Genomic DNA, 27810 nt, shown 5'->3' on the forward strand with positions numbered 1-27810 from the left:
TTTTTTTTATGGTCTTAGTGTAAAGTACCAGGGCATCATTTGTGGCAAAAGCTAGGAAGCCGATATTATCAACAGCCGTATCTGTTTAAATAATTGAAATAGACCCCCTTCTGTCTGACTGCGTATTTTAATAGATTTGTTTTTCATAGCTAGTATAAGTTCACAACAGAGCTGGTGTTACTGTGACTGGTATATGTTAAATAGTTAATTCAGGACAAAGAGGTCTCGATCACAACAGAGTGGGGTGCGGTGGTAATATAACAATGACAAGAAGTGAACATGTGTTTTAATCCCTTCGTTATCAATGCTGTTTGTGAAAATAAACCGCCAAGGCAGGATGGACACTGTCCTTGCAGGCATCGCATTGTATTACAAACAAGAGCGAGAAACAACATGAACGCACTGCGCTTGTACAGCAGTTTATTGCAATCAGGTAACGGACAGTGAGTGTAAAACATCCGGCCGCAATTCATATAGGAAGGGAAAAGCAGGAAATGGTTTGAAATCTGTTGTTTTATTCTGGATCTCGCCAGTTGTCTTCGTCCTCCTCTCATGCCTGCCCCTGCCTAGCTCGACAGTATCGTAGAGAGCTCCTCTTCCTTCGTTAGGGGGATGTGTTCTGTGCGCCCCTCCGCAGCTTCAATGTCGTTTGCAAAGTAGACAGTCCTGCAAGAGAGAAAGGGATGACGATCTAGTGAGAAGGAGGCACATGAGAGGACAACTGGGCTGATCCAGGACAGGACAACACAGGATACAAGGACTGAATCGCTTCAGGCTAAAGAGATAGGGATGGATTTGGCTGAAGTTTATAAAATAATACTTGTCCTGGAATCTTTTATTATGGAAGGATGTAAACAGGGGGCATTCAAGAAGCAAATCTGTCTTGTTTCCTGGCTTTTGTTTCATAGCTCCAACACCAATTTTGACGCAAACTCATTAGACATATTACAATGTAATCCTGTTCTTGTCGAAGCTGCCTTCACAATCCAGGGAAAGGAAAGGAGAAGAGAAGCCCAGTTTTGGCCCCCGTGCAGCTTCTTCCCTGGCCTTGTCTCTCCAGGCTGTGCTTACCCGTTGTCTCTGGGCAGTCGTGTGAGAGTGAGCCCATCGATGTGCACCCTCCTCCTCCTCCACTCCAGATGCAGGAAGCGACTCGTGTAGAGCTCCAGCAGGAGGCTGTTGAACTCTCCGTCCCTGTCCGCCGGCACCAGGAACTGGTACACCTTCCCGGGGGTAAGAGTCACTGCAGAGCTGTACACACAACACACGCGGTTTACCATGCTTGTACATTACCCCTAGGCTTGTCATGTTTTTAAATGTGCTTTACCATACCTCTCTGGGCTTTACAATGCTTTATTACACTTTGCTTGTACTAAGGGGACACTTTAATAAGGAACAGCACAGAAGCCAGTTACATGACAGCTCATCTGCCATAAACAGGGAGAAAGAAAGCTGGCCAGTTAAAGTGCTGCTTGTCTACTCACTGGGAGAGACGCAGGGCCGAGGTCTCCACTCCTCTCCCCTTCAGCTTGACAAACAGCAAGCACCGCAGCGAACGCGAGCCCCCGATCTGCAGCTCCAGCAGGAAGTATGTGACTGGAAGAGAGCAGGACAGCGAGGGAGCAAACTCGGACCGAGCAGACAAACATTTCGGACGATACCCTCGGCAGATTAACAACAGTACAGACTGCTGCCAAGCTCAGCTGCAAACATTTAATCAGTGACGAATAATTCTGCAGGTTGACGTAAGGTACTTAAAAGGTGTACTACCCTAATTTGGCTGCAGAACCCTTTTCCCAGCTCTCCACTTTATCATTGATTCGTTTTTCACTTACACGCTCAGGCTGTTAATCAGGGCTCTTAAACAGAGCTGATTGTGTTCTGTGTCGAAGCTGGTGAGCTGTGAGAAGCTGGCACTCACCACAGTGCGGAGGGGAGCTGGTAATGTCCAGAAAGGCGGTGAGCTTCTTGAATGGGACTGGCCTGTCTGCTGTCAGCCAGGAGGTGTTATAGCCTAAACAGAGGACAGACAAAGGGGTCAGTGCAGGGGTGTCTTGAATCAATCAAAACTGCACATGTTCCCATATAAGAGAGGACTATAGTACAGGACCAAAGCATGATTTCTATAGTATACTGCAGTACAAACTATAGCTAAGCATACTATATTACTATATGGTGTCTGAGGATGGTAAAATGGTATGTTGTTATTGTTATATGTGATCCGCGCGGCTCTCACACACCCAGCTCTGGGCAGCTCCTCAGCCCTGGTCGATGGCACCGTGTGCAGCGCCCCCTAGTGAAGGAGCGCAGCGAGCGGCAGGGAAACGCAGTCAGAGGACAGCCAGCGCGGATGGAGCTGGTGAAGAGCTGGTAGGCTTTCTGGTGGTTGCACAGGACATAGCGCTCCCCTGAAAACACAATGAAACAAGGGCACACGCTGTGAATATACAGCAGAATCAGTTTCTGAACTTACTACGTTTTATAAGTCATGCCTCGTCTTTATAGCACAAAATTGAGCCTGATATATATATTTTAAAAAAACACATTGATAACTCAGTATCTACTTTTAAAGTAAACTACACTAATTATACAGAATAAACCCTGGTCAAATAAAACGGATTTCATCCCATGTGGAAGTGGGCTCTCATTTCTTTTTTGGGGCTCTGTATCTCCCCACTACCCCCCATATAGAGGATTATGAACCCTGTGCTTCTGTCACTAAAGCACTTCCAGGACATGGACGGTCACTTACTGTCCAGCAGCGACTTGGGGCAGCCGGGCAGCCGGTAGCCTTTCCCCACGTAGAAATCCACGTGCCCCATGGGCGGACGCAGCCCCAGAGCTGCTATGGGTTCATTAGCTACAGGGACAACAGCAGACAAGGCTCAGGTCAAAAGAACACGAACCTGGGCAGTGAATTCAGTGCCTTCCCTTGATAGTGCAGGGATGGAAATTAGACTCCCATTACACAGCAGCTTGATCCATTCCTGGTTTTACTAGGAGTTTAATAAAACACTCCTGAGCTTGTTACCTGTACAATGTGGCTAATCAAGCTTGTAGTAAAACCTGGAATGGGTGACACTGCTATGCAATAGGAGTCTCTATTTCCATCCCTTGCTAGTGACAGACCTCTGTAATTGGTATGGACCACGTCCACAAACTGAGCGTCAGTGTAGTCCAGCCGTGTCCTGGGACCCGCGTGGAGGAAAGACGGGCCGAAGGGGTCCAAACCTGCATAGAAAAACAACACGAAACTCTGAAAAACTCTATAGTTACTGCGACCAGGAATTGTGTTGTTTTTGTCCTGTTTGAATGATTTGATTTTTATAATGTCATTTCTTTGCGCCCTCTCTTGCCAGGACTCCCTTGTAAATGAGACGTATATCAAGGGTTCTGTTCTGGTTAAATACATTTTATATCCAATGAGAGAGAGAGAGAGCCTGTTCAATATAAACCCCACCCCGGCTACAGTACTGGTGCTCCCCCTAGTGGTTGTGTCCGTTCAGCGCTGTGCTTGGGTGGAAGGGTAGCTGTTACCTGTAATTCTGCCGATAGAGCCTCGAAGACGGAACCCCGCGATTCCTGCGATGTGAGCCCCTGTGCCGAAGCCAATCAGATGCAGAGATGTAGCGCTGAAGCCTTTAGCCTGCCAAGCAAATAGGTGTAGACTGCTGTCACTTCCATTAACAAGGATGCCAGTAACACACCAAGTCATCAGTATCAGTATGATCAGAACAGCTGATGACCATCATCAACAGGATTGGATAGAAAAAAAGAATTTGCAGTGCAATGTCTAATCACAATTTGATAAGCTCTGCAAGTATGCAAACGTGCAAGTGTGACACACAGACAGCCGTTCAATTCAATTACTTTAGAAATCCCAAAAGAAAACAAATTCAAAGACAGACTGGAAGTCTTTCTCAGTGCCTTCTCTTAACCGTTAATAATCATCAGCGCCCCTCCATCGTATCGCAACAGTGCAGTGTCTAGACTCACCAGTAGGGAGCGCAGCAGCCCTGCCAGCAGCTTGCCTGCCTGCGTGGCTGCTGTGAGCAGGTTTTGGTTGCCAGGAGCTAGCCAGTCGATGGCCAGGACATTGAGCCGGTGTGCGGAGAGCAGCTCTTGGGCCATGACCCCCACCCAGCGGGGTCTGACTTTGGGGGGGCGGCGGCCGTGGAGAATCACGACGACAGGCAGCCACGGGTTCCAGGGGTACCCAGACAGGGACCCCGATACATTGAGAGGGACCCCACAGGGGCCCCGTCCAGCACTGAACCCCAACACGCTCATCCAGAGAGCCCCCGGCGCTCTTCTTCTGAAATCCTGACACTTCGACCCGCTGCCTAAACAGAGGGCAATGAAACGAGACCCGAGCGGTGATCAAGCATCTCTGAAGAGGCACTGTGAGACCAGGCGTGTGCGAGGCTGGCCCGCCCAGTCCAGGACAACCTGGTTCTGAACTGAACCCTTTAACCCTTTCATGCATGGGATATTGAAAATAGCTGAACATGTTTTAAAATATATATTTTTTCTATTGATTTATATGGGGAAAACATGTCATGCTCATATGAGGCTTTCATGCATTGTGTCTTCCATATCTCCCCGTATAAACACTAGAAGAGTTTTTTTTTTGTCCATCCCCATGCAGGTCACCATGCAGGAAAGGGTTAAACCCCCACCCAGGATTGAAAAGCTGCAATGGATCAACACAACACAATACAACACAATCCAACACAACACAACACAATTCAATTCACATGTCTACTGCAGCTTTCATCACAAGGATACCAAAGTGCTTCACACACACTCAAAAATTACATTAAAACAGTCTAGTACAAAATTTAATAAAACAGGTATTTTAAAAAATAGAACAGTTAAAACTATTGTTTTTAATAAAATTGGAATTAAAAAAGAATAACAAGAAAATGCCGTTTTGTAAAAATTGGAAAACTATTTCCCAGAATGCTCTGCACCCCCCCTCTCCTCTCGGGAGCGACCCGCTGAGAAAAACAAGAGTGTCTGGCCTTTTAAATTAAGATTAAACACACAGAGGTATCATCCTATATTATACCATTTCTTGTTTTTTTTATAAATGATCTACATTGCTTTTTAAAGAAAGATTAAAAAGGCATTTGTATTATTTGAATGTACATTTATCCACAGCATTGCATTTGAAATATCTGAATATCTTGAATTAATATCATGAATTCACGTTAAACAGGGACCAGAATTGAGACCCCTTGCAACAATACAGTGTTAAAAGTGTATCCAGATATCCAAATGTTGAAAGTACTGCATTGTCAAAAGTCAAGCACAGATGTCAGCCAACCTACAGTGCAGAGATATTGAATATGAATCGATTCAGCCTTTTCCTTATACATTTAAATGTAGCAAATGTAAAAAATAAACACAGAAAACACTCTAAAAGTGAATCATTTGCTACCTGCTGCAGCTCCAAGCAGAAGAAAAAGGCAAAGCAGAGTTCTCGGCATCTTCAAGTCTCTTCAGTCCACAGCATCAAACTACAACCAGAAGCCTCACCCCAGCACCATGCGAATAACCCCAGCAAGGAGCAGCCTAGTAAGATAACCGCTTCACTAGAAACGGAAACCTGTTTTATCTACAGTGATGTGAAAGTGACATCGTTCATGCAAATCCACACACACTGGCTGATTGTTACATTAAATGCTCAGTTTGTCAGATACTTCTAGGAGGGAGAGTGAGTGGGTGGGGCGTTTTTATTTTGCTTTATGTTGTAGAGGAGCTGGAAATGTCTAACACTGTTTGAAGCACACTGATACCGTTTACAACAGAGCCTTAAACTAAAGGGTTAGCAAAATAGGGTTTTGTGAATTACCAATAAGACAGGAAAAAAAGTTTATTACAGTGTAATTGCATTGGAACAGTCAGCTTCATCCATTAGTAATGTGTTTTATTGATATTGTCGGTTATCATTAGTAGTGTTTATTTGAGCCTTTAGAACACATCAATAGACATTTTTTATTATTTATTTTGTGTGCCCAATTATTTTACCCCCAGTTTACAATGTCCAATTATTATTTATCCCCTGACCGCAGCAATTCCCCACACAGCTCAGGAGAACCGAAGGTTCAGCGGGCGTCCTCCAATCCCACGACCAAGCCAGCTTCCTCTTCTATGCCCAGGAACTCCAGAGCGGAGGTCAGCGGAGGTCAGCGAAGCTAACGGCCTCTGGAGGACAAAGGGCAGCCCTGCAGGTGTCTGCTCCGAGCTCAGCAGGGTCCGCTGTAGTACGAGGAGAAGAAACAGTCCCTAATGGTTTTGCCTTCCTCTGAAATCCCCAGCAAAGACTGGCGACTTCACACAGGCCGGTCGTGAACCTGCGCTCCCCTGACTGTATGACTCCCCCTGCATACCACACGGCCATGCCTTTACGAGCGGAGACACGTAGGGGTAGATGCATTATTAAAAGTACTGGTAATCCCAAAAAGGATACTGCCCCGATCCTACACAAACACCCCTGGCACAAGAACCACAGCTAGTGACCTGCTTCTAATAAACCTTAAAAACAAGAGAAAAAGCAGAGACAGCAGCAGGCCAATCCGGGATATATTTCTCCACATTTTGTTTCATTTAAAACAATGAATTCCCTGTGTTTAAGATGCAGGCACTGGGTCTGTGTGCTACAGGTGGTCTGAAATCCAAAGAGCACATTTTGGTCTTAAATTTCATTTAAAACACAGAAAACACACACCCAGTCGGCTCCTGTCATTTTATTTAGATTCAATGACTTACTGAGTTCTGTTCAATTGATTTAAAAACAGTGGCAGATCTCAATACCAACCACCAATAAAAAAAAACATTACAATATCTTGTTCATGAAAGTTTTTACATATTATTACAAGCAGAAATAAGACAGGGAAGAAACTAACACACACTTTAATTATTTTACAGTCGCGCCAGTATTTAGATCAATTGAATACACTCTACTACAGCTACAAGCATTAGATAATGAAACTCGCTGCCTCTGCAGACAGACGCACAATGCATTTCAGTACACACTCCTTGAGCTAACTTTCATAAGGCACAGTGGGAATGCCAACCCAACCCACGCACATGGGTGGGATCAGAATCTCCTTTATACACGTGTTCATATACAAATCATTCAAATACAAAACAAAGCACAAAGTTTATTTTTTATATAGGGACACTCCTTTTCAAAAGGTGATTTTAAATGGTCAACAGGGTTTCCATCCCAGATCTGAAGTGCTCTTTGAATGAGCAGTTATTGTAATGCCTTCTACCTCATTACACCACAGGGGGGCAGTCTCATATCAACACCTCGAACCGATACACGCAGCGCTTTCCATTTTTTATTAAACCCCACTGCTAGTTCAGCAGGTTTTGGCACTTTGTTTTATCAAGTGTCACTGGTAACAGAAATGTAACTAAACGCTCACGAAAATATCCCCGTGATGGTACAGGGATGTTATGGAAGTTAATAAGGATTCTGTGCTCACAGACAGGCTAACCCTTCACATGATCTGGTCAGCTTTGCTGGCATGCCAACACAGCCCAGATGAGTTGAGCAAGGTCTTCTGCACCCTTGCCCTGCCTCAACCCAGCTGCACTCGACACCCACTGCGAGAGGAGAAATCGCTGCCTTTCATAGCGATGATGTACATCTCTACCACCCCCTCCCCCCCCCCCCCAAAAAAGGGTCAAATAGCACTAAAAGTTACACCACAAGTATAAACTCACTTTACAACACCCCTTTGAGACTACTGCCTCCTACCACAAATACAACGCATTCTCCCGACGGAAATCAGTATAAAAATAATAAAACACAAGGTGATAGACAAGATCCCTTCATACGGATTGCATTAAAAAAACATCAGTAACGATCTCAACAGCTTAGACACGAGCATGAAAAGGGTTATATTAGGTAATATAGAGCAACACCTCTTTCGTTTTTTAAGATAGGTCTGAATAATGCTGGTTCCAATAGCACCCTCTCTAGAATGAGACATATTGTAAGAGAGGTCGTAAGTCACGACCCTAGTACTGCACTGTAGCAGAGCCTTGTTTTCTTAATCTAACTACAGGGATGGAAAGAAGACTCCCGGTGCACAGCAGATCCATTCCTGGTTTTACTATGAGTCTACGATGTCCCACCTGAGCCTGTTACCTATACACACTGGCTAATCAAGCTAGTAGTAAAACCTGGAATGGGTTTCCCCACCCATATCAAATCACAAACGACATCATCTCCTAGGTACATACACAACATATATATATATAACGTGACTAAAAACAAAATCAGCTTCATCTGTGAAACATCTGTATTGCATGATCTCCTTATTGTTTGATAAAATACATTTCGATTTATTTATACAAAATTAAAAAAAAACACACACACAACCTTTAACCTGTCCGTTCTTCTGAAAAAAAATGTAAAAATGTTTCTTTCGGGTTGTCATTCCGAGGTTGCGGAGAAGCAGCACAGTGGGTTTGAATTCCACGGTCCGTTCCCAGTAATACACAGCCTGGTTGCTGCTGTCCTTTTCGCTCCCCCTGATCACACCCCTGTGATCTCTGTGATCCAGCCTCGGTACATCGTGACGCGGGTGTAAACCCCAGGCTTGTTCCTCCGAGCACAGCCGTCCCCCCAGCTCACAACTCCGGCTAGGAACAGACGCCCGTTCGCCTCGATACTGGACAGGGGGCCCCCAGAGTCACCCTGTGGAAGTAACAAACAAGCTGGATTAGCTTCAAAATGGCTTCAAAATCCATCCTCTTAGCCCTCACCAGCTTCAGAAGCAGACCCCTGCTCCTATCGTCATTGGAATCCGAAACCATTCTCCCTGGCACACCTTCCAGCCTTCCTATTCGTATTAACGGTGGTGGAAAAGAAAGTTTCTTCTCTACTTGCTACTGCAGACGTGTCAGGCCGCTCTACACCACCAGGGCTGGATAACACTCTTCTGAACTGGACCATCGCCATCATCCTGGGGCCAGTTGCATAACACACCTACAGTTACATTTCCCCTTAGTGTTACATAAGTCAATACCCTAGATAAGGGGAAATGTATCCTTAAGTGTTATGCACTTCAACTTAAAGCTTAAGGAGTTTTAAGCAACCAGACCCAGGTCTAAAGTAGTTAACTAATGTATACCTACTCGACCATCAGATATGTGGAAATAAACTTGATAAATACAATGACAAACGTTTCTAGAAGACAAAGCCTTTCGGCTTCCTCAGTAGAAGCTACATTTAAAAAATAATAATACGTGATCAATTCAATGGCAAAACGTGTGTCTGTTGAAATACAAAGAGTACCAGGGCAGGCACAGAATGACCCTCTCTATTGAACCCCCCAGTGCGCTCCTCTGACTGGACGAGACGCTCCCCCCTCCCCTTGAACTCTTCAGAGGAACGCTGTCGCCCCCTTGTGGTTTGCGTGCAGCGCTGTGACCCGGTTCTTTCCCGGCTGTACCTGACAGGCGTCCACTCCCCCGGTCAGGACCCCGGCGCACATCATCCGGGAAGTGATGTCAGACATCAGACTCGAGCACACCGTCTCGTTGATGATTCGAACCTCAGCCTTCTGCAGCACCGTCGCACCGAAGCCTAGAGACAGCGGGGACAAACACGAAACAAATCAAGTCAAGGGATGGAAATAAGACTCCCCTTGCATAGCAGATTGATCCATTCCTGGTTTTGCTATCACACCTGAGCCTGTTAGCTATACACTGACTAATTAAACCTGTAGTAAAACCTGACATGGGTGAAACTGCTATGCAATAGGAGTCTTATTTCCATCCCTGGAGTCTCATCCATATCTACAAAAGCACTACGAATCCTGATGAATTTAACAACAACCGTTTCGTCAGCCTACGACTGTCTCTATAGCTCTATCAGTTTGTGAGCGTGTGTCCCTCGCTTACCTCCCTCAATACTAGTCTAGCCTGTGATAGACAGACTTGCATGTCTATGCCTTTGAGTGTGTGAGAGAGTTCCTCGCCATCTCTTACCCCCTTCCTTGGTGGCGCCCCAGCCCGTGATCCACACAGACTTGCCGGCTGGGAAGACGAAGGTTGATTCGGGGAGGCAGATGGGCCAGATTACGCTGGAAAGGGTGACAGGACTCTCCAGCTCCATGAGGGCGATGTCGTTGTCGAAGGTGTAGGTGTTGTAGTTCGGGTGAGGGATGATACGCTTTATATTGCTCTTCACCGTTGACTTGCCCAGCTGCCCCTGAGCGTGGAGACCCATGTAGGCCTCCCAGACGCTGGCTTGAGAATACCTGCAGAGGCAAAGACAGCTTTACATGAAGGAAAGACTTCAACTACAGAGCCCTGCTTCACACCTCCCAGAGGCTCCTTCCAAAAGCAGCCCAGAGGCTCTCAATTAGACGAAAAAAAAAACCACTTAGGTGGACTTTACTTTGTACAGAGATTTTATTTGTATTGCTTAATTAGACTTTAATCCGTTTATCGCTGTGGAACAATTCAACAGTAAAGTCAATAGTTTGAAAATCCTGTTCCATGCAAATGATTAAAACACTGAAAAAAAAATTAGATCAATCTGTAATTAAAAGATTACGATTTCAAAAATTGGAAGAAAATAAAATGGCACAATTTATCGGATTCTAATAAACCGGATTAGAGCGCATTACCTAGGTAGTTGCCCTTTGGGTAAGAACCTTCTCAATATGGTCCACTACCAAACGTTACTGCCCCTCTAATCAGGCTCAGCTGCTTCCCCCCCTCCTCTTTCTCCGTCCACCTACTTGACTTTGAGGTCGTCCTGGACGCAGTGGGCGGCAGTGACCAGCCAGCGGTTGGAGATGACCGAAGCTCCGCAGGTGTGTCCCGATCCCTTGACGTGCAGGCTGACCTGCCAGGGCCACTCCCCCTCCTCCGCGTTCTGACCGCCCACGATGCGCGAGTGCTTGTAGGGACGCGTCCCGCAATCTGCACAGGCAGACAGGCAGAATGAACAACAGGGTCCCCGGGACTTCAGCACACACAAGAGAGGCAAGCAACAACGGGAAGTCCAGTCCAGGTCTTTGTTCCTACACAGATTCTCTATTATATTGATTAACCAGGTCCTTTACTCTCTGTAAAACCTGGACTGGAACACGATTTTTTTAAATGGATCAGAAAAAGATCAGAGAATATCAAGGCGATGCCCTACACAGCATCGCAACACAAACAATTTACAGTATAGGAAGCTGGATCTGAACTCTCCAGACGTGAAAGGAGTCACATATCCCCCTTATAAAGCATCTCCTAAACACAAGCCAACATGTCAGTTAATCAAAAGGAAACATGTACGGCTTGTGCAGTTACGAAGAAGGTTATTACACAGCTCCATCAAGCAGGAGAATGAGCCTTTAACAGAAATGTAATAAAGATCTCACTGCAGGCGGCCTCGTCGGAGCGATCGGCACAGTCTTCCACCCCATCGCACTCCGGGTTCTTCTTGTTGATGCACTGGTTGTTTTTACACTTGTAGCTGAACTCCGTGCAATCGATCACCACGGCTAAGGGGACGAGACAGAGCGAGCAATCAGGAATGTATGGGATGAGCTTGGTGTTCTCCCCCCCCCCCCCCCCCTCTGCGCGCCAGCCGGCTCTTTCTGTATAGCGGTTAAAACATTCCCTCGCCATCTGCCCGGTGACACACGCAATCACAATACCACACGGTCAACCTCACCCAAGACAAAATAAAACAGATCCCGAGGCAGAACTGAAGCAAGCAAACCAAGTCAATTACAAAGCTGTCAAATATTGTCTTGCTGAAAGAGAACATTTTCAAATTAGTTTTTTTGTAGCGATCCACTTTAAAATAGGTTGGCAGAAGGGGCTGTGACGAATTGCACTGGGAGTACTGGGAAAGGGAAGGTTTCCTTACTGTTGTCGCACTCGGATTCGTCGCTGCCGTCCCCGCAGTCGTCACGGCGATCGCAAAACATCTTCTTGGAAATGCATTTCCCGTTTCTGCACTTGGCTTGATCGGACTTGCAGGCTGGGAAACAAGACTCGCACGTTTACTGAGGGGCAGCGGTCCAGACAGACTGGTGCAGCCACTTGAGAAACAATGACCTTTTATTAAATAAGGCAAGAGGCCGAACATAATAACATTTATCAACTTAACCTAGCAGACAAGCGACTGACAAAAATGTGGGTTTTAAATCACGTAACTAAAATGATTAGAATTAGTTTTTATCTTTGTATTTTATTTTTTTTTAATCAGTGTATGGTCGACGCGTCTCCCCAGGTATTTCTCTGCGGTTGTTCAGTGCTCTTTCATGCACTTACCACAGGGCTCCTCGTCGCTGTTATCTCCACAGTCATTGACTCCGTCACAGACCCAGAATTTGGGTTTACACAGAGAGTTCTTGCATGCAAACTGGTCCGTCTTGCAAGCTGGGAGGACAGAAAGACATGCAAAACGGTGAGCGTTTGGGGTGCTGCGGGGATGCCAGACAGTGCACGGAAAACACGCCATGCACGTCTGTTAAAGGGACTGGAAAGAGGTCATACAAGGGGATACAATATGGGAAACGCATTCACTGCACAGCAAAGTAATTTAGCAGGGGAGTCATTCCGGCTCAAGAGGACCAGAGAGGCGTCTCCTCCACTTGGAGATCGATGATGATGATGATGATACAGACACATAACCCACATGTGAAATGAGAAGAGGGCTGTGTGTTAGGGTGAGGGTGAGTCGGTGCTGTGTGCATGCAGACGTTTCTGCATGAAGGATGACGACACTGACCAATTTAATTCATTTTAAAAGCTTGGTTCAAGGGGTCCCTCCTGTCCCACTTGAGCTGGACCTGTGCAGACAGGCGCCGTGTTCTCCCCCCAGGTGTTGATTCTAATCGTTCTGTGTGGTACTTACTGCATGCGAGCTCGTCGCTGGAGTCGCCACAGTCATTCCAGCCGTCACACCGCAGCTTCTCGCTGACACATCGGTCGTTCGCACAGTGAAACTGTGAAGGGCAGGCTGCAGGACAGCAGACGAGAGGAGAGGGACCAGGGGTTAATACAGGACTCTCATCAGCCATAACCTCAAAACACTCCATCGGAAGGTAAAGCTATACAAGTCAAATACATAGGAGGCACTAGCCGAAAAAAAAAGGATTGTCTATTTCACTTATTTTCTTATAATAATACAAGGGTAGAAAATTCAGATTCTTGAACACAGATACACAGGAATCCGCTTTCAACCTTTACAAGTCTCGGTTCTCATGCCCTCAAGAACTAATGAAAGGCCATAGCAAAGCCATAGCCATAGAAATGATTGCGTGACCCATCAACAGGCACACAGTTGCCTCCAGTCTGCCCCCTGTTGACAGGTTTAGAAATCAACCCCAAAGCCCTCGACTGCCCACCTCTAATATAGGAATGGTGTACTGTGTTCTGCTTGGTCTCGTGTGAGTCAGCTGGGTTTGTGCACTTACGGTTGGAAGGTTCGAAGGCTTCGTACCGAGCAGCGAAGCCTCTGTCCACGTACGTTGCGTCGGAATGGAATCGGATGGTCATCTCGTTGGTCTGGCTGGAGACCACCAGCATTTTCTCATCCCCGCAGTACCTGAGTCAGACAAACAGATTGATTCACCTGCCCCCAGTACCACAGTTTGCACAAGTTCTTCACAAACGCTGCGGACCACCGCAGTCTTTATGCGATGATCAGACTGATTTGATTTGGTAGTTTTACCGCGACCGAGTCGCCGCCAGCAAAGAACTTTAAAAGCGAAGATAAACTGCAACCCGCGCGAGCCGTGAGGTTTGCTCTTATGCATTATGGACCAACGTCCTTTCAGCAGCCATCACACATCCACAGGAAACACCTGCATTAACAACTCTTAACAGACAGCAAACCCCAGAATGGATTTGTTTATTGTTTTGGTCAAAAGCAAGTGAATGAACGGGGTAGCTTGAACAGGCAGTCACAAATGCAGAGCGTGCTCTTCGGTGTTTCTGTCCAGCAGTCGCTGGCTCACAGGGCGTTTCACGTGTGCGTGCCTCACCTCTGCGTGTTGATCTCCACGTAGTCCTTCGTGCAGCTCTTGAGTTTCACCCCAGGTTCGCTCATCAGGAACTTCGTGAAAGTCACCTTGACGCTCAAACCCGCAGCCACCTTGGATACAGAAAGTACTCAAATAATCAATGAAGGGCACTTTACGCGACGGGTAATGCGTTTGCCTGACTGGATTTAAACTAGGTGGTGCAGGTTAGGTGATTGGAAACAAGCGTTTGATAAAAACATAAGTTATTGTAACACAGTATGTATAATCATGTTGTAGAATTATTTTCTTATTAATTATTATTAATAATCAATAAATCAATCTATTGAACAGACGAATGGTTCTGCCGTTTTGCGTTTTTGATTTCACAGCAGATGTGGGATGCAAAGCCTTGCTCCTCTTACCTGGATTTTCCAGGTGCAGTCCATGCTTGGGGAGTAGAACGCTGGGTAGTTGGGGGAGGTGAACGTGCCGTTGCTCCCAGTGAGTTGACCGCCGCAGGCTGGCAATGGAAACACAAGGAGAAGCGAACACGAGTGTTGAAACACAACCAGACTCCAAATTCACATCCGATTTTGAACCCAGGAAAATTCAAGTGTAGCTGTCCTTCTGTTTGTAGCAGAAGCTACAACAAGAAATACCTTTCCCCACCAATAAAAAGTCAGAATTACCGTTGCTATCCTTGGGAATCTGGCTGTACTCCGCTTTGAATCCTGGGAAATTCCTATTGTCATCTGTGACCAGAGCCAGGAGCATGACGTTCCCAGATGAGATCAAGACCAGGGGCTGAGAGGGGGAGAAAGTCCCGCACTTCCTAAAGGCAAAAAACAACATCAACGTCGTGTCAGAATTCAGAATGGATTTTTTGTATACAACTGTAAGTCGCCCTGGGTAAGGGCGTCTGCTAAGAAATAAATAAAAATAATAATAATAATAATAATAATAATAATAATAATAATAATACTGATATTCTGGGACTGGGAAGAGACATCACACTGCGCTTTCCTCCTTCCTAAACTGACCATCTCAATATAGAAATCCTTATTGTGCTAAGAGTGGACCTGCTTGTCCATCCATCTTTCTGTCTCTGTCTGTTTAAAGGTTACCTGCAAATGTATCTGCTTGTAACGATAACCGTAGACCACGATGCATTACATTATCACAATATGCAGGCGACGCTCCTGCTGGGCTACGTTTCAATGATGTGAAAAGAGAGAAAATGATAATTTAAAAACGTGTGGACTGTTTCCTGTTCACAGAAACTACAAGCCACGTGTATCCGGCATTCAAAAAGCACGGGTAGGGCTCCCGAGTGGCGCATCCAGTAAAGGCGCTCCGTGTGGAGTGCAGGATGTGTCCTATAGTCTGGACGTCGCCGGTTCGAGTCCAGGCTATTCCTTTGCCGACCGAGGACGGGAGCTCCCAGGGGGCGGCGCACAACTGGCCGTGCTTCGCCCACGGTGAGGGAGGGTTAGGTCGGCCAGGGTGTCCTCGGCTGACCGCGCACCAGCGACCCCTGTGGTCTGGCCGGGCGCCTGCGGGCTTGCCTGTAAGCTGCCCGGGAGCTGCGTTGTCCTTCGACGCTGTAGCTCTGGGTGGCTTCATGGTGAGTCTGCAGTGTGTAAAAAAGCGTGGGCTAACGGCACACGCTTCAGAGGACAGCGCGTGTTCGTCTTCACCGCTCCCAAGTCAGCGCAGGGACGGCAGCAGTTTTTAAAAAAAATAAATAAAAAAAGGACACGCTTCTGTTCGTGTCTCCCGATTCCCGTGGAAAGGATTCACGGACAGAGCCCTGCTGCTTACTCTGTCAGCACGCGTGTCTCCAGCGGTCCCAGCGAGTCGTACACACGGGCAAAGTCTTTGCTGCAGTCGTCCTCCAGGCTGAAGGTGATGAAGTTCAGCTTGAGCACGTAGCCAGGGTCGGCCCGCAGCCTCCACAGGCAGTGGGTGTCCGTTGGGTAAGGACTGTTGGGAAACCCTGGAGAACTCAGGCTGTCAGTCACACCTGGCTTGGCATGGAGGTTATAGCTGCACTTATCTATGAGAGAGAGAGAGAGAGAGAGATTGCTGATTAACTGGGGTGCAACGACAATACCTCATGGAATGCATTCTGTATTGTATATCACAATCCGGTACTTGAGGTCCAGAATCCTCCACATTTTATAGGGATCATTAAATAATTAACATGAACGATTTTGACCTAGAAGGTGGGCAAATTGGTTCAACAAACTACTTCAGGGAACTGTGCACCCTTGCCTGTTACATACACATCAGAGACACAGGGAGGAGCTGGTTACTTACTGTTGCGAGCCATTCGCGGATCCACAGCTGAAAAACAAGGAGAGAAAGGAAAGACCGTTGTGATTTTGCTTATAGTTTGAGATATCATACAATGCATAATAAGTATGAAGGTGTGTTTGTCTATTTATCTGCTTGAACAATAGGTTGCTCTTAATATGCATTAGAAGTCACATCCCCATTGGGATCTTGAAACTCTTCGTATGGCAGGCAGCAAACAGCGAACGAGAAATCAACACGATTAGACGTGATGAAATGGTTTCGAACCAGACAAGTTCAATTCAAGACCAAGGCTGGGGTCAATTTTTGTTTTTCAATTCCAATTCCTTTTTAAAAATTCCCAAATCCCATCCCAATTCCAACACATCGCTGATCAAAATTGCAATCAGCAGCAGTCTGTCAAATGAGCTTCTCACAGCGGCAACACATTACTTCAATTGAAGTCACCGTCAGTCAATGAACGGGCTTCAAATGAAAGCCTTTGAACAAATCACAACAATTACCAGGTCTCTAAAATTCATTCGAAGGAATTGGGAACGGATTTTAAAAAGTCTCTTAACCCTTGGAGTGCTGGGGGGGTTTACTCACGGAGAGTCACCATCTCGCCCACTCTCAGCTGCTCGGGTGCGAGCTTCCTCTGGCCACGGACAAGTCTTTTGCCGATCTCTGCCAGGGCAGAGTCCACTGCTGCCTCCTGATTTGCTGGCACGTCGAACTCCGAGATGTAGTAGGCAATCACAGACCCTTCACTGCCGGGGGGGAGGGAAGGATTAGCAAGGACTTCAGGTGCTAGTTTTTATTAATTATTTTCACTCTACGTTATTAGGGAACAAATCAAAAGGGTATTTACAACACAACGGGGTCTAAGCAGCGGGACTACATACTAGAGTTGTAAACTCGCACTCGGAATTGTCTTTTAGAAGTATTGATCAGCAGGTATTCAATAAATCCATTGACAGTTTGCAGCCTCGGTATGCCACTACAGCAATATCAGCACCCCGGAGGAGAGGAAAATGATCTTCCCATCGGCTTTTAAAAGTGCAGAAGTTAATTGCCATTGATTGATACTCAGTTGTCAAGGTGAGGGAAGGACAGCTTTTCTTGTTTTGAAATCAACACGTTAATGAATGGATTTATTGACTACCTGACGATAAATACTTTAAGACAGTTCCGCGAAAGAGTTTTTGCACACACCCAACTAAACACCAGGGTTTAGGAGCCTTAATATAGGATCCTGCTTTGTGTGCCAAGGTTATGAATTCAAGCATCTGACAGTGCAGTGATGTGTACGTGAGCTATACGCAAGTCTAAGCTGTATCGTTCTGTACCGTATTGTGCATTTCTGTCTGTGGACATACCTAAAACGCCATGGGGGTCCTATTATGATTTAAACGATATTAACATCGATTGAATGGATCCCTACAGCAAGTTTAAAACAGCTCCTTCGGACAGTCCAGGGTCCAATGCATTCAGGTTCCTTTCATCTGTCTCTTTTCTGCGAGACACACAAGACTACCAGAATGCACTGCGAGAAACCTGTATCTTGGAATCTTGATGCATGAGGTCACCCTATCCCTGGTATCTTAGCTCCTGTGTTTCGATGGAGTTGCACATACCTGAAGGCATTGACTGTCGACCGAACGTAGTACCTGGCCAGCTGGGGCGTGTTCGAGTACAATGTTTTAAGCTGGAAAGAAAAAACAGAAATCACAGGAATGCCAGACAGTGAGGAAGGCGTGCGAAAGCATTGTGGTGGAAACACATCTGTGAACGCGGTGATGGATCCAGACTGGTGAAACCAACCTGGTCTTGCACCTTGGCAGCCAGAGCACTGAACTCCGGGCTGGCAGAATCCTCGTAGGCATCCTGGAAAGTTTCGCTGGTGATGTGCATGGTGCCGGCGTACATCTTGAACACCTTCATCTCTTTGCGGACTGAGAAAGAACAGAAAATACTAACTGGAGAGCACATGATGAGGACTCACAGCAAGTATGTTAAACAACATTACAGTAAAAACATTGCTACGTATGGATACAGCAGGGCCAAATACTTCAGGTCCCTGTGTGATCTCCAGGACTAGGAACGCCCTAGACCAGGGGTGTCCAATCCTGGTCCTGGAGGGCCAATGCCCTCCTGGTTTTTGTTCAAACTGTACACTAAATTGATTAATTGGACCGATTAAGCTTCTATAAGGGCTTGATTGGACCAATTAAGTAATTTAGGGCACAGTTGCAACAAAAGCCAGGAGGGACATCGGCCCTCCAGGACCAGGATTGGGCACCCCTGCCCTAGACAGACCGCTCATCCCATCGTCCAGCATTATTATTCATTAGTAGCTTAAGCCATGTTCAAGCAACACTCATGAAAGCAGCTTGGTAAAAACATGACCTGCATCTCCAGCTGCTTTAGCAGCGGACCTCCTAGTAGTTTCATCCCCGGAGTTACTCACAGTGGAAATGCCAGACCAGCAATCCGGTCATCACAGACAGGACAGTGATGAACACCAGGACGGCCACGATGGCCAGCGCCTTCTTGGGTCCCTTCTTCTCCAGCTTCTTGCTGTTTGAGGCAGGCAGGAACTGCACCCCCGTGTCCCAGCTGTCATCCTGCAAAACAGCGCGGTTAGGAGAAGCAGAGCACAGGACACCTCCGAATCAATTACAGCGAGCCAGTGTCACTCACACAGAAAGGAAACGATCGTGATAAAATAGTCCAAGAATATTCACAAGAATGCATTTAAGGCCTGTATGTGTGTTACAGCAGCATTAAGGACTCTGAAAATCACTCCTCATGAGTTTCAAAATGTTGATCAAGAACATGTTCCTTTAGGAAGCTTTTGGCTACATAACTTGTGTTACACCAGGTTTTCAGCTGACATTACAATGCAGGAGGGTGTCTCCAAGCTGTAGCACATGTATCGTGGAATGGGCATTAACAGAACATCACTCCAGATTCGTTTTCAAAACTCACTTGGATGATCTGATCTTGGCATCTTTGCAAAAGTTTTGTATGAGAACAGCTACAGAGTGACATGCACGTTGAGTTTTTGTTCATTATTATTTCCTTTTCGTTCACAAGAATAGCTTTATATTTTCTGTACTCTGATCAAAGCACTCTACAATACAGCTGCTATCTCTTAGGAGTGCAGGATGTGTCCTGTTCCAATGCTGTAGATACAGAGCTTCTCTGCTCACAGTGGTTTCTGTCCCTCCACGACTTTAGTCTCGATACGGAGGGTGGAGAGAGGGATAGTGGAATAATGACTTCCCCTCCAAGCAAGTGAACCGGTCAGACAGGTGCTATCCACGCGGATCACCGAGCACACTGTAACAAAGCCTTCGTTTGGGGGAGTGCGCTGCTTCAGGGAACACAGCCAAATTGAGGTGTTGAGCAACATTTTCCTTCCAAAGGTACACCACCACGGTACCAACTGAACGAAAACAGCAGATTGGTGACTTGGAGTGAAACTACAAGTCTCTGAAACGCACCGAGGAGATGAAGGCTGGGTCGCAAATGATATCATCGACACTGGCTAATCAAAGCAATGCATTTCCTGCAGGCAGGGGGCTTGTTATTCTGGTTATGGGAGTCATTGCAGCATGCTGCACACAAACACACAGGGCACGCGATTCACAAAACCGAGGTATTAAAGTGCAGGCAGTTCCACACAGTCATCAAACACAGAAGAGAACTTAAAGTAAATTAAGAGCGACTGGCTTAAAGTCAAAAATCCATACCAGCTTCGAGTTAACTTCTTGTTCAAAAGCTTTTATGCCAAACCCTTTTAGTGTATTAGCAATTATAGTTGGGGGTTGCCTCCCTTGCCCCAGGATGTTTTTTTGTTTGTTCTTCAGTGTCTAGAAGGTGCGACACAACACAATAGAATCGGTTTTGAATCATTCAACTCAATCACTAGCAATAAAAAGAAACGTATCGTTATACAATTCGGCACAGCAACAAGAACACTGCCGACATTGTTTGGAAAACAAAAGGCATTGACAACGACTTAAGAAATGACCCGTAATTATTGCTGCACGATGGCAAGCTAGGGCAGCACAGCCCCAGTATGACCTGTGTGGAGGTCAGTGTGCATACGGCTCCTCAGAGGGCCTCGGCTATGCAAGCTTGCAGCGAGACCGTTTGACCTGCTTATGTTATGAGGAAGTGATTCCTTTCTTACACTATTCTAATAAACAAATATGTCCTCTTCACGGATTTAGATCAGGCTTGGAGTTGATTGCTATTTAATTAGAGGGTGAGGTGCAGCAGAGCAAAAATGAACCCAAGAGGTAGAGCTGGCTGAAGCAGTGCAGAGTCTCTCTCTCTCTCTCTCTCTCTCTCTCTCTCTCTCTCTCTCTCTCTCTCTCAAAGAAAGACAACAAAACAGGGCACTGATCACAGGCAATGATTTAGCTAATCTTCTCTGTGGACTCTCCCCATCTCCAGCGGAGAGCTTATGCTCTGCAAACAATGCCACCTGGAGCGTTCACCAGGAAGACAGTTTGCCCAACGACCGGGTGAAACACAATCAAGAAACTTCTTATCTGAAGAACAGGATTCAAGCATCTGAAATGAGTGTGGGCAAAATAACTCCACTGCAAACAACGCAGATATCTTCAGCACTAGGAAAGGGGGTAAAACTAGCATCACAGGATGCCCCATGAGAGTGGACAGGCACCTCGAGACATTCACAGATTCTGAAACTTCTGAAACAATGATTTGCACTATTGAATGTGCTAACCAAGTCACTTCACAGATAACCACCTAACCGGAAAGCTGGTCTCTATAACAGGAAAGGAGTAGAATTGCAGCCTTGGTTAGCACTCCTTTGATCTGGTGTATATGAACCGAACTGGCAGGCGCACGCTTGCAGTGCTTGGGGGGGTGTGAGGGTGGGGTCTGGGATCTGCCATTCAACAACTTTAAAAAGAAAACAGAGACAAAGTTTAAAAGCTTGCTCAAGGTGAAATCTCCTCTTTTAAAAGCCCTAACACAGTAAGCAGTGGGTGTGCCCGTGTTCATTTAATAAGAGTTTTAAGTAAGAAGCAAACAGGTTTTTAACTCTCTACTAGACGAACCCCGTTTGCTGACGGTCGTTTTCTTTCCTGTCGTTGTTTTCACTTTATTTAACTGTGCCACCACACTATCAGTCCACTTCCTGTGCAGCAGCCTTTAGGACCCCCCTGGTTTCACTTCCTCTTGGTCAACACAGGACAGAATTTGATACGAGTTTTGCTTTACCTCATAAGTTGTTGGGGTATTTCTTGTTTGTGTTTAAAGCCTGGTGAATGAAATATGTTTGGTATTCATGAAAGTGCTGTACCGTCACAAGTTTTTATTTTTTTATACACAGTCTGTCATTTCTTGCCCAAAAGTACTACCACACGTAGTAGTGGAGAGAGAACTGCTGAAATCAATTCACAGCACAGACGGGACTCACAGTATGTGCTGTATCTCTTAATGAAACAAAATACTGTCAACTGCGCCAGGAACGTGCTCAGGGAATTAAGTAGTAGCAGTAGTGTTCTTTCAGTGGATGAATGGCGATTTCATTTATTATCAGTTAAAACCTATGTACAGGGAAATAAGACTCCTATTGCGTAGCAGTTTCACCCATTCCAGGTTTTACTATGAGCTTGATTAGGCCCCAGTGTATAGGTAACAAGCTCAGATGTGTCTTACTAAACTCCTAGTAAAACCAGGAATGGATGAAACTGCTATGCAGTGGGAGTCTTGTTTCCATCCCTGCTATAAATAACTCCCAGGTTACAGTGGAGTAAACAGGGTTCATTATCTGACTGGATTGTCAGATACAGGATTAAGTTTCACGTTTGCAGTAACTGAAAAGGAAACTGTTTTTGTTTCTTTTTTTAGTGAAACTCAAGAGGCTGACCTGATGACAAAGAGGAATTTCCTGAAACCATTCACTGAAACGCATGAGACTGTACAAGGAGGGTATACACAAAGATGAGAGCTGTTAGAAATGACTCAGTCGGACTTTAGACTCTGAGAAATTACACATTTTGCAATGGTATTTACAAACTACAAATAATATTAAACATAATATAAAGGCACGTGCGTTGCAGTTTCTACAGGGATGGAAATAACGAATGCATAGCCGTGTCACCCATTCCAGTTTTACTACAAGCTTGACCAGCCACAGCGTCTAGGCAACAAGCTCAGGTGTATCTCATAGTAAAACCAGGCATGGATCAAACTGCTATGCAATGGGAGTCTTATTCCTATTCCTGGAGTGGGATTCAGGTTCACTGACAACTACTAGTTACATCTCAGCGCAACCTCTGACCCTGAGCTTGTATTCAAACAATGCAGAGATATTGCTGGGGGGTAGAACAGCTTTCAGTCTTTGTTCTGACCTGGTACTAATAAAATGCATTCAGTTTCAAACTTCCTCCTTAGGAACAAAAGAAATAAAATCCACATTCCAGTTTCAATGAAACACACTGACAACGTTTGGCACAGACACGAAGGCGGCCCAGCCTGTCCTAAAAATAACAATCTCCCTTGATTCTGCATGCCTGGAAATCGTGGCTCAGATCAACACATGCTTGGTGCTCAGAGGCAGGGGAGACCACCAGCAGCAGCAACACGCCATCAGGAGATTAGTTTACTTTTCAACATACAAGCTGTGTACTGCACAGGATCTAAAGGAGGAGCTCATTTTCTGTAAAGAAACATTTAAAAAAAAACACACACACATGGACAGGGAGTTGACCAAATCGTCCTTGGCAAGTTTCTTTGTTTTAAAGAAGGGATGTTACGGTCAGGGTCAATTCCTTTTTAGTCAGTTACAATTCCTTCTTAAAATCAATTCAATTCCAATTCGTTACACTGGGGTGTGTGTGTTTGGGGTGCGAGCGGACACTCGTTACACTGGGGAGTGTTGACAAACAGGGGAGGGGACGTGCTGCACCACAGCAAACTGAAACCAAGATAAACATGAGTCATCCCAAAACACAGTCAGCCCTGCGATCTGCACAGACAGGTGATTGATCAGGACCCAGAGCCCTGCGATCTGCACAGACAGGTGATTGATCAGGACCCAGAGCCCAACAATCTGCACAGACAGGTGATTGATCAGGACCCAGAGTCCAGCGATCTGCACAGACAGGTGATTGATCAGGACCCAGAGCCCAGCGATCTGCACAGACAGGTGATTGATCAGGACCCAGAGCCCAGCGATCTGCACAGACAGCTGATTGATCAGGACCCAGAGCCCAGCGATCTGCACAGACAGGTGATTGATCAGCACCAACAGCCCAGCGGATCACTACACACAGAGAGAGCTGTACAGCAGAAGAGCATACAGACGGACTGTACACCTCCTATGACCTTAAAATCCTTCAACTCCCTGCATCACATGAAGTTCTATTTGTGGAATTCTCAGAGTGTCAGGTTTTCAGAACATGGGTCCAGTATTTAACTCTTACAATGCCGAGCCGCCCGGGCCCACCCTTTCACTGCGATGCCTGGTTTGATTTTCCGCTGCATCATTTAAGACAGCGCTGCAAGGTGATCTGTGTGTAGAGAGAGGCTTAAAACAGTCCAGCGGACTGAAGGGAAGGCTAGACGAACTCTGAACCTGGATGAGTTTGTAGTTAGGAGGGAATACAGAGAGCTCATTTTGTGAGCAAGCGGCAAACGCAAGGCAGATGCGCAGGCTGCAGTGCAGTCAGTTTTGGAGAACGAGAGTGAATGCGATTACGCCAGCGGGGGCAAGGTCCCTGATTAAGAGGATGAAGAGCTTTTGGATCCTATTTTCGCTGTAGGCACTGAAAGGAAGGCGATTCAGGATTTAATTTTGTCCTTTCTCTTATGTTCTCACGTATCCCTTACTAACATGCCATGAAATTGGTTTATTTAATGCATTTATATAGAAGTTACCTGTCAGACTGATCGCTTCTTGAGTTATTTAGGTTGATGGTTTACTTTATTAAGCACTGTTCTAACAAGCCAGTTGTGCTCATAGTGCACATTTGCTGTGGCTTTAGCACACTTGTGATTTACCGTGCTTGACAGTGCAGACCCCTGTGCAGGGGATCAGAGAGGCAGGCCAAGCCCATCTGGTGAGGCGGACAGCTCTCCAATCCCCAAGCCTCATCCTCTGGTTTGTATTTAATCAGCTACACGTTCCTGTTTCAAATCTGCTCACTTCACACTTCACGTCTTTATCACCCAGAGTGATTTCAAACAAGGAAGTGCGACTAACGATGCAGAAACCCTGCAGCCTCCTTATTTGAGCTACACACAGGAACGTCGTCGTTCTATTAGTGATTTACAGGTGCGCCAAGCTCCATTCTGAGCTTCCAGAGCGACCCTTTAGGTGAGCTGTGTGTCACAAACTGACCAAGAAGGCCACTGTAAAGGAAAGCACCCGACCCCAAGGGCACATGCTTACTGTGGGGAAAGACACAGCTTCTGTGATGTAAATCACAGCTACACAAGGAGGGAGGTGGAGAGAGAGGGGAGGAAGTCACCCTGGAGTGAAAGCAAACAGACTAGTGTGAAACATACAGGACAAGGACAGAGATGCTAGCTTGTATGTGGCTGCTTGCAACAGCGGGAGGTTTATAAGTACTTCAGTACCTGTGGTTTTAAAGTTTTATTTCGTAAGCTCTATTGTCTTCGGAAATACTATTACACTGGTATAGGAACAAGCGAAAACGCTTTGTCTACCCGACTTGAGTTTCTCGTGCGCTTCTCCCACAAAACAATCTGCTGGCCTGACCATTCCAACAGAGCTTGCTTAGAAACCCCACATGGGAAGACACACCTTCATCAGGAATGCGCCCCAGCAATTCTGAGAAACACTTCCGTGTGCTCTAACCAATCAAAAAAAAAAAACAATTTGAGAAAGCATCCGATAAGCAGGGAATGCCTGGACCGACTTCATTATCATTGGGTTCAAATGGAGAAAGAGTCTGGCCTTGCGCGGGCCCATTGCTGCCCTTTGTACCCCACACAATAACTTGGTATCCCTGAGCAGTGAGCCGTCTTCTCTTCAAATACAGGCAGAAGATGTAAGTGAGATGTCCCATAAGCGCGGAGGTATCCCAAATATTATCTTCTACAAACGCTGATCTGCAGGTATTTGTTCTTCAGTGCGGGTTCACAGAGACTGCTATCACATTGAATTACTTACACAGGTGCACGGCAGACTCTCGAAGCACTTTTATAATTCCTGACACAACAGGATCCAAACTGCAGCGTGTAACATGGCAGACATGAGAAAATGGTGTTTTGTTACCAGTTATATATCTTTTTTTAATGCGTTTTGGTGCAAAGGCCTTTAATATTCTGTCCCCTCGCTTGTTGCTTCGGTTCAGGTCCCAGAGATGAAAGCCATTATCCCAAACCACCCCACCCCCATATAATAGATGGGCTTCAGTGAGGTACAGGAACATAACTCCATCCAGGGTTTCTGTGACGTCATAAATTACGAGACCGAAGGTCGACTAGTTTATAAGCTGTCACAGAAACCCGAGATGTTATTGTTTTCCTGTAACTCAGTGAAGAGGCCCATCTGTTACTTTTTGTAATACACGGATACCCTTGTGATGCTAATATTAAAGAAGACGAGGTTCAGCCGTCTATGTATTATATAATATCTATCTATCTATCTATATATATCTATATATATATATATATATATATATATCTATATCTATATCTATATCTATATCTATAGAGAGAGAGAGAGAGAGAGAGAGAGAGAGAGAGAGAGAGAGAGAGATATAGGTGTGTGTATATATATATATATATATATATATATATAGGTGTGTGTGTGTGTATATATATATATATATATATATATATATATATATATATATATATATATATATGTAAACTGTATTAATACCAATGTGTTTTAAGCTGTCCCTTTCAATGAGAGATGCTGACTAAACAACATTAGCCTTTGTGGAAATTGGTAAACAAAGTTCCTCACTTTAAGAGAAAGTATTTTTAAAGAGGAGCTGTAATTAGGAATGTGAGGGATCTTGTATAAATAGGTGAATGAACGACATCATGTTGCTTAGAGACGCCATTGAAAAAATAATAAACACATGTTACTTATAAAAACAGACTTACCCCAGATTTAGGGTTGTATCTCATTCCGGAATCTAAGTAATCCATTTTGTTCATTTGAGAAGCTGGCTGATCCTGTTCCAAACCACACACGGAAAATTATAATATATATTTAAAGTGTTTTTTTTTTTCATGTAAGGTTTGTATTTACAATCGTGCTCTCCTTTCTGTAAATATGAGGGTGTCACTTCAACACCGGCCTTTGTGTCTCATTTTGTACGGGCTTTGTTTTGCTCAAGTTTCAGGTGAGTCGGCTGCAGGTGCAGCTTACCCAAACAGGTTCAAGAAAACTACAAAACAAACTACGCAAGCAAAAACAAACTCCGGAGAGACTGCCCGGAAAGATCCCGTAATCCAGAGTGTGGGAAGTAGTGTAATGAACACAGATTTGCGATCGGGGTCGTTTTTTGTTCCCCTCCGACCGTTTTCGTGTCGTTTATTGGTTTGTGACCCAGAAGCTCTTCCGCCTGCCTGCAGTGTTTTTCAGGCGCGGCCCCTCCGGATCTCTCGAGAATACCTGCTGCTTCCGTGTACAGGTGAGCTGGGGCGTGGCTGGAGTCCGAGAGACAGAGAACACCCTCCCCCCCCCATCCCGAAACCAGATACGAGAGGTGATACCAAGCCCTCCCCACGCCTAGTGTCACACTGCCTCTCCACAGGTGGGAGCGTCGCTGGAAGAAAGCCTCCACACTCAGTATATTAATATTTATACAGTATTTTAGTTACACACACCGGGAAATTTGTTTTTCAAGAGCGACCGGTGTTGTTGTTGGTTCACTTTTTTTGCTCAACATGAATTGACATCAACGAATATTTATTTGTTCGTTTTTTTATGATTATTACATTTCCAGTTGATGATGATGACGATTCTTATAATCTATTACTTGTATAAACTTAATTTCTCTGTTGGGGTCGCGTGAAAAAGAATACAGGCTGTGGATGCCACTTCTGCTTAGAACAAGAAATTATATGCAGCATTTTCAGCTGCTAACAATTTTCATGGAGAAACTGAATACACGTATTACCGCTTCACTCTGGCACAGACTGTGCAGATGGAAGTTCCGGTATATTCAGACACACTTCATGAACGGGTGCTGGAGATTGTTGATTTATAACACACTGCTGACTCAGCCCCCTAGCTCAGGATACAGTGCCTGGTAGTTGTGTTCAGGGTTTAGCTAACCCACTGTGCAAACTATTGCACCCTCTCCTGGCTCACATTCCATATTCCCTAAGGATTTGCTCTGAGTAGTTTTAAACGATTACACACTATTAGTATTTTGGATGAATCACTTTCCATTTGTACTGAGTCTGTGTGTACCTCCTTCCCTTCAGGAATAATGCAAACAGTGCTGGTAACTTCACTGAATGATTGTGTTTACCT

At 45.5% G+C, this 27810-nt stretch overlaps 2 protein-coding genes and 1 long non-coding RNA gene across 3 annotated transcripts; 1 reads left to right on the forward strand and 2 right to left on the reverse strand.

Moving 5' to 3' along the window:
• Positions 1-369: 369 nt before the first annotated feature.
• LOC117966674 (phospholipase A1 member A-like) lies at positions 370-5555 on the reverse strand. The gene is made up of 10 exons (XM_034913227.2): positions 5444-5555; positions 3997-4343; positions 3538-3646; positions 3130-3231; positions 2753-2860; positions 2241-2408; positions 1922-2014; positions 1485-1596; positions 1072-1251; positions 370-666 (listed from the first exon to the last, which is right to left on the reverse strand). Exons 1-10 carry the CDS (start codon positions 5490-5492, stop codon positions 567-569), a joined length of 1368 nt encoding a protein of 455 aa, XP_034769118.2. The 5' UTR covers positions 5493-5555; the 3' UTR covers positions 370-566.
• LOC131707331 (uncharacterized) lies at positions 1126-6883 on the forward strand. The gene is made up of 2 exons (XR_009311117.1): positions 1126-1233; positions 6078-6883. It is a non-coding gene; the product is annotated as an uncharacterized LOC131707331 (long non-coding RNA).
• On the reverse strand, positions 6738-26983 carry LOC117966500 (suppressor of tumorigenicity 14 protein homolog). Its single transcript, XM_034912587.2, has 19 exons — positions 26430-26983; positions 18769-18925; positions 18123-18253; positions 17936-18006; positions 16908-17068; positions 16323-16349; positions 15825-16059; positions 14693-14835; positions 14426-14523; positions 14025-14134; positions 13455-13585; positions 12893-12997; positions 12307-12414; positions 11900-12013; positions 11406-11528; positions 10773-10956; positions 10015-10286; positions 9477-9610; positions 6738-8719 (listed from the first exon to the last, which is right to left on the reverse strand). Exons 1-19 carry the CDS (start codon positions 26481-26483, stop codon positions 8558-8560), a joined length of 2520 nt encoding a protein of 839 aa, XP_034768478.2. The 5' UTR covers positions 26484-26983; the 3' UTR covers positions 6738-8557.
• Positions 26984-27810: the final 827 nt, after the last annotated feature.

This window comes from Acipenser ruthenus, chromosome 39 (genome assembly GCF_902713425.1).
Source record: "Acipenser ruthenus chromosome 39, fAciRut3.2 maternal haplotype, whole genome shotgun sequence".
In the NCBI taxonomy this organism is placed as follows: Eukaryota; Metazoa; Chordata; class Actinopteri; order Acipenseriformes; family Acipenseridae; genus Acipenser; species Acipenser ruthenus.